This window comes from Lepus europaeus, chromosome 12, assembly GCF_033115175.1.
Source record: "Lepus europaeus isolate LE1 chromosome 12, mLepTim1.pri, whole genome shotgun sequence".
Classification (NCBI taxonomy): Eukaryota; Metazoa; Chordata; class Mammalia; order Lagomorpha; family Leporidae; genus Lepus; species Lepus europaeus.
Genome location: NC_084838.1, coordinates 39,559,817 through 39,574,486, shown reverse-complemented (window position 1 = coordinate 39,574,486; position 14,670 = coordinate 39,559,817). Strand labels below are relative to the sequence as shown.

General features: G+C 46.2%; 1 protein-coding gene across 5 annotated transcripts in view; it reads left to right on the top strand.

Annotated features, from left to right (window-relative positions):
• UNC13B (unc-13 homolog B) overlaps positions 1-14,670 on the top strand; it is a 224,691-nt gene that overhangs the window by 182,322 nt on the left and 27,699 nt on the right. For 4 of the 5 annotated variants that reach the window (XM_062208010.1, XM_062208006.1, XM_062208009.1 and 1 more), the window contains 4 exons: positions 7,891-7,937; positions 10,332-10,410; positions 12,744-12,818; positions 13,320-13,539. In XM_062208010.1, coding sequence (XP_062063994.1) covers positions 7,891-7,937; positions 10,332-10,410; positions 12,744-12,818; positions 13,320-13,539 — 421 coding nt within the window. Of the gene's footprint in view, positions 1-5,459; positions 5,483-7,890; positions 7,938-10,331; positions 10,411-12,743; positions 12,819-13,319; positions 13,540-14,670 lie in introns of all 5 variants that reach the window. The other variant, XM_062208008.1, reaches the window with a different exon arrangement.

Here is a 14,670-nt window from a genome sequence, read left to right as displayed (position 1 = left end):
GAACCAGGCGGGATGGCCCAAGGGCTGCAGGGCTGCATTAGAGGGTGGGCAGAGGCCGCTTCCCTTCATGGTTCTTCAGTGCTGGGTCCAGGCCTGACTCCTGCTCTGAGAGCAGGGTAAGCACACAGGTCAGCCTCTCAGTAGCACACTCCTTTTGTAGACTCCACTACAACAGTCACTGTGTCCTGGTGAGCTGCTTCCTGTCCCAGCAGCTGCTACCACAACAGAGCGTTTGAGAAATCCGCTTTCTTTGCTGTTCTGCAGTCATCTAACTGGTCTTGCTGCTTCTGCCATGGCTCCTCTACAGTCTATTCTCGCCAGCAGTCAGGGCAATCCTTACAAAGCATGACTCAGATCATACCCCTTCTCTGCTCAAAACCTTCTAGTGAGTTTATTAATATCACTCTGAATGAAAACCAGAACTCTTATAAGGACTGTTGAACCGCATTTGAAGTGGTGCTTTTTGCAAACTTGCTGCTCCTTCACACCAATTATGCCCTCACCTCAGGTTTTACACTTGTATGTTCTGCCTGAAATACTTTTTCCTAGAACTCTCAATGTTTTCTTTACTCACTTTCTTCAGGTTTCTGTTTAGATGTCATCTTATCAGTGAGACTCTGACAGCCTTTTGTAAAGTTTCACTAGCAACTCTTCACACTGTCATTGGGGTGTTATATTTTCCCCTTACTTGAGTTTTTCAGCAGAGCTCCATCACATGGTGTATATTTATTTCTTGTGGCGAACAAACCCTAGAATCAGAATGCCTGTTTTGAATTTTGGCTTTGCTATTTGCTGTGACTATAAACGAGTTTCTTAACATTTCTGATCTTCACTTTAATAGACAAAAAAGTAGAAATAATAATCGTGTTTGAGAAATGAATGAACTCAGTCAAATAAAATGTCAGTTATATAATGAATGTGCAGTTAGTGTTAGCTATTATCATCCTCTTCATCATTGTTGTTTTTTGTCTGCTCCTCCTACTATAATAAAAGTTGCTCAAGATCAGGGAGTTTGCTTTATTTGCTGGTGTATCACCAGCACCAAGAGTACCACCTAAGTACTGAGCAGTACCAAGAATTTTCCCATAAGCTACAAGTTCTTACCAAGTATTTGTTGGAACAGTTGAATCCTCACAGTAACCCTGGGAGGTAATTCTTTTTGCCCACTTTTTTACAGATAAGGAAATGCAAGCTCAAATAAGTTTTTTGACTTGAGAGCACAGTAGAGTTAAGATTGTTTTACTGGGCATATTGTGGGCAGTGATGGTAAGGTAGTATGTCACTTCCTTATACATTGGACCACCTGGAAGAGAGAGCCTTCTCAGGGACCAGGCCTTTTCCTGCAGAGCAGTTGTTGTGTAGACATTTTTTAAAAAAGATTTTATTTATTTATTTGAGAGGTAGAGTTACAGACAGTGAGAGGGAGAGACAGAGAGAAAGGTCTTCTTTCCATTGGTTCACTCCCAAAATGGCCACAATGGATGGAGCTGTGCCAATCTGAAGCCAGGAACCAGGTGCTGTTTCCTGGTCTCCTGCGTGGATGCAGGGGCCCAAGCACTTGGGCCATCTTCTACTGCTTTCCCAGGCCATAGCAGAGAGCTGGATCAGAAGAGGAGCAGCCAGGACTAGAACCCAGTGCCCATATGAGATGCTGGGGCCCCAGGTGGAGGATTAACCTACTGCACCACAGCGCTGGCCCCTGTATAGACATTTATAATTTAAGCTGAAAACTGTGAGTGGAATATAGTCTTAGGAAAAAGGTTTGATTCTTAACAAGAGTTTATTTTAAAGATGTATTTATTTATTTGAAAGTCAGAGTTAAACAGAAAGAAGAGAGGCAGAGAGAGAGAGGTCTTCTATCCAATGGTTAACTCCCCAGTTGGCCACAATGGCTGGAACTGCGCCGATCCAAAGTTAGGAGCTTCTTCCGGGTCTCTCACATGGGTGCAGGGGCCCAAGCACTTGGGCCATTTTCTACTGCTTTCCCAGGCCATAGTAGAGAGCTGGATCGGAAATGGAACAGCTGGGTCTCAAACCTGCACCCATATGGGATGCTAGCGCTTCAGGCCAGGGCACTAACCCACTGCGCCACAGCGCTGCCACAAGAATTTTTTTTTTTTTTTACAAGAATTATGTTTGTCCTAGTGAGTGAGACAAACTGAGAAGGTAGGTAGGATAGCAGTTCCTTGGATCTGGAAAATGAAATAGACTGAGAGATCTGTGTCTTTTGTGGTACTATCAAGAACTTATTTTAGAGAAGTTATTTTCTAAGTCCTGAGAATTCATCACCTTTGAATGTTGGGAAATGTGCTGAGCACTCAGGTTCCAAAGTTGAAATAATTTATATATTCCACGCTCTCAAAAAGTTCTCCAAAAGAATTGGGGTGGACACTTGGCCTAGGGGTTGGGACACCTTTTTGCCACGTCAGAGTGCTCATGTGCAATGGCTCGCTCTGGCTCCCAACTCCAGCTTCCTGCTAATGCTTCCTGATGGCTCAAGTAATTGGATTACTTTCACCCACAAGGGAGACTTGGATTGAACTCCCAGCTCCCAGCTCCCAGCTTCAGTTTGGCCCAGCTCTAGCCATCATGGGCATTTGGGATGTGAACTTTTCTGCTTCTTAAAGTAAATAATAAAATTTTTAAAGAAATATTAAAAAACTCACAGAATCCTTTCTCATATAAGAGGTTCTCAAGAAGTTCACAGTTTTCAAGATGTATAAAAAGGGATGTTTATACTGACAACTACTGTAAAACCTGGTGTTGACAACATATTTTCATAGAAAGGTGGGGATCATGAGCACATGGTGGAGAGGCACCTACTTGCCTTTAGGAGGAAGACATACAGAAATTTCCTGGAGACATTAATATTTGAGCACCATCTTAAAGAATGAGTCTGATCCCACCCAGTAGACATGAGAGAGATGTGAGGGAGGTATGCTGAGGCTCAGATGTGGTGGACAGTGTTTGTCAGCCTTGAATACTGAGCACATGAAAGGAGTGGGAGAAAAGTAAGACTGGTAGGACAAGTACAGATGTTGAAGTACCTGAAGTGCTGTAATAAGGAATGGGGCACCATTGATACAGTTAAACAACATGTGATCAGGATTTTGAGATTTAAACATTTGGAGAATGAATTGGAGAGGAGCAAGTCTAGAGGCAGAAAAGGCAGCTTGGAGTCTCTGGTTATGGTCCAGATAATAGACCATGAGGTTCTGGATAAGGGCAGTGAAAGTTGGGAATGGAGAGGCAGGAATTGATGCCAGAGATATTTAGAGATTTAGCATATATGGAATATAATGGGCTAGGTCATTGACTGGACAGAGATAGGGTAGAAAAGGAAGAAATCTTGTGTCTGGGGCTGAAAGGGGTCTGAGATACAGGGAGGAGAAGGAGTTTAGGGGTGGTAGACATTTTAACTTTGTAGTAAATGTGGTATATCTAAGTGATATGCAATAGGCAGTTGTTAATGTGTTGGGGCAAAGTAGGGACCTGAAGTCTAGAGATTTGTTTATTTGAAAAGTAGAGTTACAGAGAGCTAGGGAGATGGAGGGGGAGAGAGAAAGAAAGAGATCCTCCAACCACTGATTCACTCCCCAAATAACTGCAATGGCCAGGGCTGAGCCAGGCTGAAGCCAGGGGCCAGGAGCTCCATCTGGCTCATCCGCGTGGATGACAGGGGCCCAAGTTGGACCATCATTCACTGCTTTCACAGGCACACTGGCAGGGAGCTGGATCAGAAGTGAAGCAGCTGAGACTCGAACTGGCTCCCATATGGGATGCCAGTATCACAGGCAGCACCTGAAGTTTAAATGTAGTTATTTTGAGAAGTGGGAGAGGGAGGAGCTTAGCAGTGAAATAGAAGAGACTTATCAAGTCTCTTGGTGCTTAGGGCCCAGTTGATTAAGAACCTGCATCTGTTTGCTGTGGTTCCTATTTGTACAATGGTAGGATTTGTCAAGGCATAATGTAGGAAATACCACTAACAGAAATGAACAGAATTTAGAATCACTAAGAGGGCTTAACTCTTGCTTGGATAGGCATCAGGGAAAGCTTCCCAGAGCTGTGCTTCAGAGGAGGAATGGGATTTTACCCTTTGGGAAGGAGGTGTGAGTTTCTATTTCAGGCTGACGGAAAGAATGAGTAAGTAAATCTGTGGAATTTTGAGTATGTAACCTCTTTGAGAAACAAGGCATTTAGACTGTAGGAATTGTATATGGGCTCAGAAAAGGAGAATGGGAGAGGAGAAATCTGAGATTGGGGTCAGATCACCGACAGCTTTGATGGCCTTTGTTGGCTGTAAGAGTTTTGTTCTTTAGGCATTATGGGAAAATCTAGGGAGAACAAAAGGACATGATCAAAATAACTTTGACAAGATGTGTAGACGTATTTAAAATAGTGGAGGAGGAGGAGACAGACATTTCCAGTTTGAGTCACAGGGTCAGTTAATGTGTTCCTTGCCTAATTTTCTTATTCAAAGGGAACAGAGTGTTCTGGTGGAGACAGGATGTAGATGAGCTATGTCCTCGTTTCAGAAGTGTCTTTCTCATTTCTGCCACCCACCTGGAGCAGCAGGAGGATTCCTAGTCCTCAAGTCATTCTTTTGTCAGAATAGGTGATCCATTGGGTCATAAGAAACAGCCTGGAAAGTTGGGAACTTGTGAATTAGTTCCTTGGATTCTCCCTTCTACTTGTAGTCTTAAAAAGTGTGGGGAAAGGAAGTGGAGGAGAGTAAGCAGGTGCAGAGAGATGTGCCTGTGGGCCTATCCATGTGCTACAAAAGGCAGTGCAGTCTCTGACAACCGGGAAAGGAGTGATAATCCGTATTCTTACGTTGTTGCTTGCTTGGGTACTTCTGGAAGTGTCAGTTTGGAGTCTTGTTGTGGGTTTAATAATCAAGTTTGGGATTGCATCAATGGTTTTAGCATCCAGATAACTGTGACTGTTAAGGCAGCAGCCAGTTGATGCCCCAAGGTCTGTAACCATTCAGCATTCTGGTCCTGGCTTTAACTCCAGGCCCATACCTGGCCTAAATCAGTTTAGGGACTGGGAAAACAGGCTAGGGCTCACAGGGCAAATGCATGGCCAAATCTTCTTGCAAAATGGAAAGGGTTCAGCCACTAGGTCTTGGGATTTTAGATCTTAGTCCTAGATCCTCAGTAAACTGATGTGGCTTCTGTGGAAGGAAGTTGCTGTGTTCAGCCAGTTGGCCTAGTCCTTGCTAGCAAAGCTGGTGCTGTGGGCCTGACAGCCCTGACCCTGTATGCAGGCCATTTTGAAAAGGGGAAAGCATGACCCGAAGCCCCAGGCAGACTTTATCCTGTGACTGCCTAGGTGTCCAGAGAACCTTGCCCTCTCCATGGGGGTTTAGCCAGCATTCCCTTTGGGTTCCTTCCCTGCTGCAGGACTGAATCTACTAACCTTTCTGCCCTTCTTTTCTGCTCTTTCTCTCCTTGCAGAAGGAAAGCGAGGAGCCCTTCAGGTTGTGCCTCTGGCCCTTTGGGCCCTTCGTGTTGTCTGCTCTCCACTCCTCCTTCTAAGCACTCTGAGTGTATACGTGTGTGTATGTGTGCATGGTCTGTGCCTCTGAGCTTTGGCTCATGCAGATAGTCAGTTGTTCTGGAAAGCAGCTGTGTGCATGTTCCATGCTTGTGTGTGCTCCTGAAGACGTTCCTGGAGCACAGCGTGGGAATGCGTGTGCCAGCACATTCAGCGTAGCATGTATGCGCTTCCACTTTTGTTCCACGTGGCTCCCCCAGATACTGATTGCTTTTCTCTTCTCCTATTCTGTGCAGTGGAGTGTCCATTTTTGACCTGTTGCTGCAAACTCTGACATATGCTGTAAACCCTAGCTGAGCCCAGCATGCAAGCGTACTTTGTGTTTGAGAGCAGGAGTTGCCACAGGCATTTTGTGCCTCTTGCCCGAGGCCCTAAGTGTGAATGTGCTTTGTGCTTTTGAACAGGCTCCCTGGCCTCTCTGTGAGCACAGGCTTCCCTTGAGCTGTTGTGTGGTTCTCCCAGCCCATACAAATGCACAGTATACCAGTTCTCTCTGCCTGTACATACTGGCTCTTGAGTTCAGTGAGTTTGTTTTGCCTGTGACTCAGGCTCTAGTGAACACTGTGAACCTTGCCCAAATGAGTCTGTGTACCTGTACTGAAACCACAGGCCCAGGGTCTGTGCTCACCTTGTTTCCCTTAGGCACAACTGTGTCTATGAATATTCCTGCTGTGGGTGCTTTATCTAGACCTCCTCCCACTCCGCTGCCCTCTCTTGATGTGCTGTGTGTGCATGCGCTGTGCTTTCGCAGCCCTGGTGTCCCCTCTGAGCACAGGAAATGTGCATGATCTGAGCCTGGCTCCCAAAGAATTTTTTGTGACTTTGCTTCCTGAAGTCCGGTGGCGGCTTCTAGCAAATATCTAATTCTGGACAGGAAATAAGAATCTGCTCGGTTCAATGGCAGTTTCCAAAAGGAAGATAAGCTCTGGTTGATCGGATAGAGGGACTCGGGATGGACTCTCCCCTGTGCCCACTCCCTTCCCTGCTCACAAGCAACCTCTGGAGACTTGCAGTTTTTTTCGTTATTTCTCACCTACTATTGTTTCTTTTGTACCCATAGACTTTTGCCTCAGCAACTTCTAGCTGCCTTTTGGGCCTGGCCTTCCTGTTACCAATATTATCCCACCCACAAAACCAGGGTAGAAGGCAGATGAATTGGAATAGGGGCTGCGGGCAGTAGGCAGATAAGGCTTGATTTACAACATAGACAACCTTGAAGAAGGGTCTTAAAATTCTAAGGTCATCTGACTTTGTTGTTGTTTCAGAGTAATCTTTGCCTATTTTTCTGTCACCCTTTAGCCCTGTCCTAGCTCCCCTCACTCTATTCCATCTTGCCCAATTCTATCTATAACTTCTCCCACCTATAGCTTGTCTACAACCTCTCCCAAGACAGGAGGCCAGGAAGTTGTTGTGATTGGAGGGAAACAAGGAGGAACAGGAAGCTCCAGAGCCATTAGCTGGGATGTCTTGTGCTTGGAAAACATGTTACCATTCACCAGTTCCCTGGAGAGCTCTGGCAGCTTTGGAACTCTCTTGCCTGCATGTGGCTTGAAGAGTTTGCTTTTTGGTTTATGGTTTGGTTTTAGTTTGTGTTTGTTTTGTTCATTTCTAAGCCTTTAAGAAGCATTTTTTAACTGTTTCTTCCTTGAATTATTTGGTGCCTCAATTTTCAACTTTTAATCTAGAGCCTGTACAATTCACCAGAATTATAATCCAGAAGTCTAATCTGCCCTGGACTCTAATATAATTTATCAAATGTAGAGAGTGGACTCAGCATCAGCATGCCCATACATGTGTACTCAGTATTGATAAGTCAGAGGCTCGGGGAGCCCAAGCTAAGTCAAACCACAAGATGAGGTGGGAATCCAGAACCATCAGGTCTGGCTCCCAGGCTGCCTGGAGAGTTTAGGCATATTGCCAGAAGACCAGACTCTGTCTGAAGTTGTTTCGCTTTAGCGAAGTCTCAAAACCTAAGGAGTCCCTTCTCTTGGCTTGGCTTATTGCTCTCTGTACCAGTGGCTCATATGAGGGGAGTATGAGTTTTGACAGCTGTCACACTGCCAGTGACCCTTCACACTGGGACCTCTATGAGCTTGACCTTCTGTCCTTTCTCCTCACTGGGCAGAAGGGAGACAAATACAGCTCATCTCAGCAGCCCGGTTGTTGCTGTGGCTGATCAGGGCATTGGCTTAGACTTCCAGCTGGCTATGTCACCATACAGTGAATGTGATGTACACTGCTCTGGGCTTCCTCCTTTACTACGTACTGCCCAGCCGCCAGACAGAATCCCATCGTTCCCGTGATCTAACTTTTTTCTATCTCTTCTTAAAGATTCCAGATGATGGTGACCCCTCTGTGCCTCAGTGGCTCCCAGAAGGGTAAGTGATTCCTTGCAAGATTCCCATGGGTTTTCTCCAACTTCTCTCACTGATTTTAGTTTTCCCCCTGGAAAGTGGTGGAAATAGCTCCATACGCTGGATCCTAGAGAAGGGGGAGGTTCCATTGTCAGGTGGTTGGTTCTCTGGGCAGAGGGGAGAACTCTGTGGACAGAGTAGTTCCTATGGAGCAGGAGAGGGAGCGCTAAGGCTCCTCCATCCTCTTTTCTAATTTCTGATCCATTGTATCATATTGGTAACGTGGTCATTAGGTAGAAGAATGAGGAAATTAGAAAAGTTATCTACATTTGGAAATATTTTCTTTCCATTCCATTGGTGGTGGAGCTGGTTCTGTTCCAGGTGTTGTGAGTCACCTTTCTACGCTTCCTCAAGATGCAGGTGGCATCGCTCTCCGAGTTCTGCATGTTCTGTCTGCGCTTTTGTCTTGGAGTTTCAGACCCATGTGATTGTACCGAGAGTCGGTGTAAGCTGTTCAACTATTGCCTGTTCTTTTTTCATTTTTATTTTTTTGAGAGGTAGAGTTACAGACCGAGGGAGAAACAGAGAGGAAGGTCTTCTATCTGTTGGTTCACTCCCAAAATGGCCGCAACGGCCAGGGCTGCGCTGATCTGAAGCCAGGAGCCAGGCGCTGTTTCCTGGTCTTCTGCATGGGTGCAGGAGCCCAAGCACTTAGGCCATCTTCTACTGCTTTCCCAGGCCACAGGAGAGAGCCGGATTGGAAGAGAAGCAGCCTGGACTAGAACTGGCGCCCATATGGGTTGCCAGCGCCACAGGCAGAGGATTAACCTACTGTGCCACAGCCCCTATTGCCTGTTCTTGAGAGAGAAAAAGAGTTAAGGTGCTTTCTTTTAGAAATGATCATTTATGTTGCAAATAACATTGTTTTAAGAGATGCATAGTGTAGTTTTTAGAATTAACTACAAATTTGTGGCACTGGTTTCGTCTTCAGTGAGCTTTAGTTTTTTTTCCTCTAATAATTATAAAACATATACATGCCCATGACATATCAGAGCTATTTTTAAATGGAGCCACGCAGAAGTTTCTGAATAATTCACTGCTAACTTCTGTCCTTTCTGTCCGCTTAGGCCTTGGGAGTTGTCACAAGTACACAACTTCCTTAGGCTTGGTAGTCTCATTAAAAATAAAGCGTCCTCTGCTCAGAGAGCCAGTTTAATGGAAATTGGAATGACCAGTTGCCTTTTCCATCTCCTGGCCTTGAACCAATTTATGGTTCCATTCTTTGCCATATAGTTGTAAGAACCTATTTACTCTTCCAGAGTTCTCTCTAGACCAGCTGTGGTGTACAGCCCCAGCTACTCTGCCTACCACATTACTATCATTAAAACCAAGTACATGAGTTCTTTTTAAAAGGCTCAGGAGTTTATCATCCAAAAGGCCAGAGAGATTTTGTAGTCTATCCACCTCACATTATATCAGTGGCATTAAGCCCCAAAGAGGAAGAAATTTTGACTAAGGACATGTAGTGAGTTAGTAGAATTGGAGCTAAAATGCAACTCATCTACATGGAAGACCGATGTTCTTTTTTGGACATCCTCTGTTTTATTGCAGATCATTGTGGACAATCAGACAAAGAACAACAAAATTAATAAGTATAGAAAAATGTATAACATTTTAGAATCTCCAGTTGCTCAATCTGCGATTTTTCCCCTGGTTCCTGTTGATGTGTCCATAGAGCTGGACCAGCCTCTTTGTATTCTTTTGTTATTTCTTTCCTAAAGGATTCCCCCACAGCCTCCACTGTTCTTTTGGAAGTCTCCCCTTCCACTTCCCCTGCTTCCACTTGATTGCAGGAACTCTCCTCTCCATGGAGACCCTTTTTCCTCAGGAGATTTGGCCAGAATTGGTGGCTCTCTTACTGTTGGATGGAGAAGGCTTCTTTCTACATGTCATTGTTTGGCAGTCTTGCTCATTTAGGCAGCAGGCTCTTCCTGTAGAGCCATTCCTGTGGACTCTGTCTTCACACAGGCCAGGCAAAACTTACCAATGGCAAGTATAGTCCTGGCCCGAGTATGGGGAAGAGCCCCTTTGACCAACAATTCCCACCGTGACTTACAGAGCACAAGCACCTTCAGATAAAGAGAAGGGCCGCATACTGTCTCTGTGGGACGAAAGAGCTCTCAGTCCTTGGCATAAAACCTTAGGAGACTCTAAGAAGCATCTTGAGAGTAGATTCCATTGCTTACTATCCCATGACTTTATTTCCTTTATTTTCTGCCTTCCTTCCCCTCCTCAGAGGCACATGGTTGAAGTCAATTCATCTCCTCTGGGGAGAAAGAAAGCTGGGAGAATGGAACACTGAATGTGTCAATGACTCAAGGCATGGCTGAAGGGTCTGATATTTTCTTCTCTCCTCAGGCCGGCTGGAGGGCTCTATGGCATTGACAGCATGCCAGATCTACGCAGAAAGAAGCCACTGCCACTTGTCAGTGATCTGGTGAGTGAAGGCTCGTGTGTAGGCTGAGGCATTAGCCTTAGGGTATCCCCACGGTGGGCCTTAGCAAGCTGTCAAAAGTGAAGGTGGTCCCTATAGTGACCCGCCCTGGTCTGATGATCATTCTGAAGCCTTACTGTAGCATGGTGATGGCTTCAGTGAGACCTTATTCTACCTCACTCCCTAGTCAGAGCTCTGTGTTCTTCATTAGATCAAGTTCCTATGTAGAACATTTGTGGTTTCGTCCCTCAGAGCTGGGTTCTAGTGTCTTCTTCCAGGCATGTAGCTCCTCTAGTTATCTCTAAAGTGTTCTTTGGTGACCTGGAATGGAAAATGCCTCTAACCTTTGACCTAGATCATTGAGCTTGTTGTGAGATGAGCATTACTGGACCTTGTCCCCTTCTTGGAAGTCAAGGGCAAGTCTCCTCCCAAAACAGACTTTCTATCAGGGAGGGGAATGTCTGGCCCATGGACTGCATAAGGCCCCTGTGATCATTTGGTCTGGCCCTGCCAAGGCAACTGCAGGCGGGACTCAAAATTCAGTAACTCTATAGCAGAGTAATTTTTAAGTTAATGATTTTGTGTAGGCCACGAGTGATGTTATAAATATCCAAATGGCCCTTGGCAGAAAAAAGGTTTCCCATCCCTATTTTTAACTATCTCTTTAACTTAGTGGCTGGCACTGAAAAGCAATTATAAAAATTCGTGAAATTGAATTGAAACAGGCTTGGAAATGAAAGCTGGCCTCGGGAGCTCCAGCATGACCAGAAGCTCCCATTCAGGGACTCGCAGCATCAGCTCAAGGAATTCTCTGTGGCCTTGGGGAGGGGCAGGGTATAGAGTGGGATCCATGCTCTCCCAGAGTCTCAGAGCTCTAAGATCAGATGTAGAAGGTATATGGGTTCAGTAAGACTCAACCCTTTTACTTACAGCCGTCGTCTGCTCCTATTCTATTTTTTCCCATTCTGGTTTTCCTAGTCGCTCCTTTTTCTTCTTCTCCCCCAACCTCTGCTATGTTTTTCCCACCTGCTTCTCCTTCATTAGTTGGCTGAATGGAAGTATCATGTGCCATTTTCTCTTCATCTTCTGTTTTCCTTTCCTCGTTAATTCCTACTATCTGTGTATCTTCTGTCTCTTTTTCCTCCTTTCCAATAACCTCTTCTACTAGCTCTTCATCTAGCTGAAGATAAATTCCAGTGTCATCTGTTTTTTTCTTTCCTTCCTTTATTATCACCCATTTTCTTTTTCTTCTTTTTCTTCCTTCTTTTTTTTCTCATCCTATGTTCTCTCCTTACCATCAGCAAGTGTCTGGTTAATTTTTTTGTTTCCTTAATCTGTCTTTTACCTTTTCCTGTCTTTCACTTTATGGCGTAACCTCCTTAGATTAGGAGCTCTGGGCACTGGGGCCCAGCCAGCTGCCTGGGTTGAAGACAGTTTTGGATGGGCAGAAGCAGAGGGGGTTGGGACATGTTCCCTACTTTGGAGTCTAGGGAAGAACTTTTCTGTCTCTGTAAGTTTTCATGCCCTTAGGGGCCTTTAACATCGTGTTGTTCCTTTCTCTGCTTTCCTCTGCGCAGGCTATGGTGAGTGTCTCCAGAGCCCCTTCCCATCCCGAGAGTCCACATCCCAAATCACTTCAGTTCCCTCTCTCCCAGCTGCTTAAGATGATATGACTTCTCTGTGTCCAGTGTGTACTATCTTAGGGAAACCATGTGCCTCTCCAGGGACTTGCCCCTAAAGCTTGGCATTGGCAGGTATGTGAGACCCCTCTACACGAGAGCGTGGCTAGCAGGGCAGACTCAGCTCTCAGACTTGACTCCCTACGTTGCTCAAGTTAACTGAGAATCCATTGCCCCTTCCACCTGCCATGTGCCCTGCTGGCTTCTACAGCCCCTGGGAATTGTGTGGACTTGGGAGGTGTCAAGGGATAGAGGTCAGCATGGAACCACTGTTCTCTGTGATGGTTCTTGAATGTGACACTGACAGAGCTGTGTCTCTCTTATTCTTAGTTACCTGTTTCCTACCCTAATTTCTAAACTTTTAATTTTTCTTTGTCTTTTTATAGATAAGGAATTTCTGTGGGGTAGGACACCCAAGAATAGTGAGGGAAAGGGAAGCTCTTTGGGTGCTGGATACCCTAAAGGAAGTGCTGTCCTGACACTAGTAGAACAGTCCCCTGAGGGCCATGGGTTTTTGCCAGGGGCATTCCCTGTGAGTGACAGTAAAAGCAGAAAGTAATGAGTTACAGCCAAATGGCTTTGGTCACTGAGGCTCCCTCTCCAGGACTTTGCCAAACCCTGGGTGTAGCTGGGCTGATAGCAGATCTTGTCTCACAGTCGCTGGTCCAGTCCCGGAAGGCAGGGATTACTTCTGCAATGGCTACACGTACCTCTCTCAAGGATGAAGAGCTGGTAAGTGACCCAAGGGCTTTCATGAGTCCACTGACCTCAGGATTGGTGACCATCTCTATAGCCTGGGAATTCTGCCTGGGAATTCAAGAGTACTGGGCACACACATTGATGAGACAGATAACTAGCCTCATGTCTCATTTTTCTCCCCACACTAGGAGAGGCAGTAGTCCAGACCAGAGAGTAAACCCAAGTCTCAAGTTGAAAGATGTGACCATTGAACTTGGGATTTTATGGTGGGCCTCTTACTCCCTGTTTCCTAGAATGTGCAAATGCTGGGACAGGCTCAGACCCAGGGTCAAGCCAACCATGACCACCAGGAGCACACTGTATTGGGGAATTCTTTTTGCAAGGCTGAGCTATGATGTTTTGGACCAGGCTAGAGCATCTTCTCTACTACCAGAGGAGAAATTAGGGTTCTGATTGTCCCACAGGGTTTCAGTTCAGGCATCTCCCAGCAGAATCTTGAAGTCTCAGATGGGCAATGGGGTATGTGTTTTTCAGAAATCCCATGTGTATAAGAAAACCCTACAGGCCTTAATCTACCCCATCTCCTGCACCACACCCCACAACTTTGAAGTCTGGTCGGCCAGTACCCCAACCTACTGCTACGAGTGTGAAGGCCTGCTCTGGGGCATTGCCCGGCAGGGCATGCGCTGCAGCGAGTGTGGAGTCAAGTGCCATGAGAAGTGCCAGGACTTGCTCAATGCCGACTGCCTGCAGCGTGAGTGCCCCTGTGGGATGGGGGTGGGGGAAGCAGGGGCAGCAGGGCGTCCTCAGGATAGTGTGCAGCAAAGAGTGAGACAGCTGCAGCATCATTCCTACAGTCTCGAACCTTTTCCTTCTCAGAGCTGGTAGAGTCCTGAATCGAGGGCATTGCCTTCCTAAGTAGCAGGTCTTACAGTTCTCTCTTGAGCACCTTTAGAAAATTCTTTGAGCTTTCTGTGGCCTTCTAGTAGAGCTAGCATCTCTTCTAGGATTCACTGATCCCAGAGACTGAGCCTGAATAGTATATACACCGTAGTGACCTTACTGCTCAAATGACTAGAGATGCTTAATGGGAGACCGAAACTCATGAGGACGGTGATTTCTGTGAGATTCCAGGCCTCACACGGGAACCTCCTGAGGTCAACAGTGCCAGGAATAGAAGTTTCAAGTGGATTGGACAGAGGTTCAGTAGGACCGTGTGCCAGATTCCCAAGGCCCTGGCTAAATATGTGACTTGTGCTGCCATGATGGAGTGGGGAAAGTGGAGCAGAAAAAACAAGTTGCTGTCAGAGGAGGTTGCAGTACTCAAGGGTCCTGGGTCCTTCCTGCCGCTCTTGCGCTCACTGTGGCTGGACTTCAGGAAGAGCAGGTGTGGGGGTGGGGTAAAGTATTCTCCTGCCCATGAGGTCTCCCCAGTGTCACTCAGAGCCAAGCCATAGAAGTGAAAGCTTTAAGGATTGTGGTAGGAGAGGTAAAAGTCTCCTTTAGACCCATTGCACTTCATCATCCCAGGGAGAGATACATGGCCCAGGGAGAGGCCTTGAGGAGTTGTTCACTTAAAATTTTCTGTGAAGAGCCCTAGATTGGTGCCAATGCATGGCTACAGGGGCCCTGAAAAGACAGGTAGAATGGAGTCAAAAGAAGAAATGGGCTCTGAGAAGATTGTCTGAAGACAAATGTCAGTGATGACGTTGCCCAAACCCATCACGAGGGGGTGACAAGCATGTGTGCCAGATGGCCCTTGCTTTAATTGCTGAGAGCTAGCAACAGGCTAGCTGCATTGCTGCTTGCTGGAAACCTTCTGAAAAAGTGCTGCTGTGTGGCCAGGATATCTCAGCCCTTCTCCAGGGTCTTTCAAAGGTCCCAG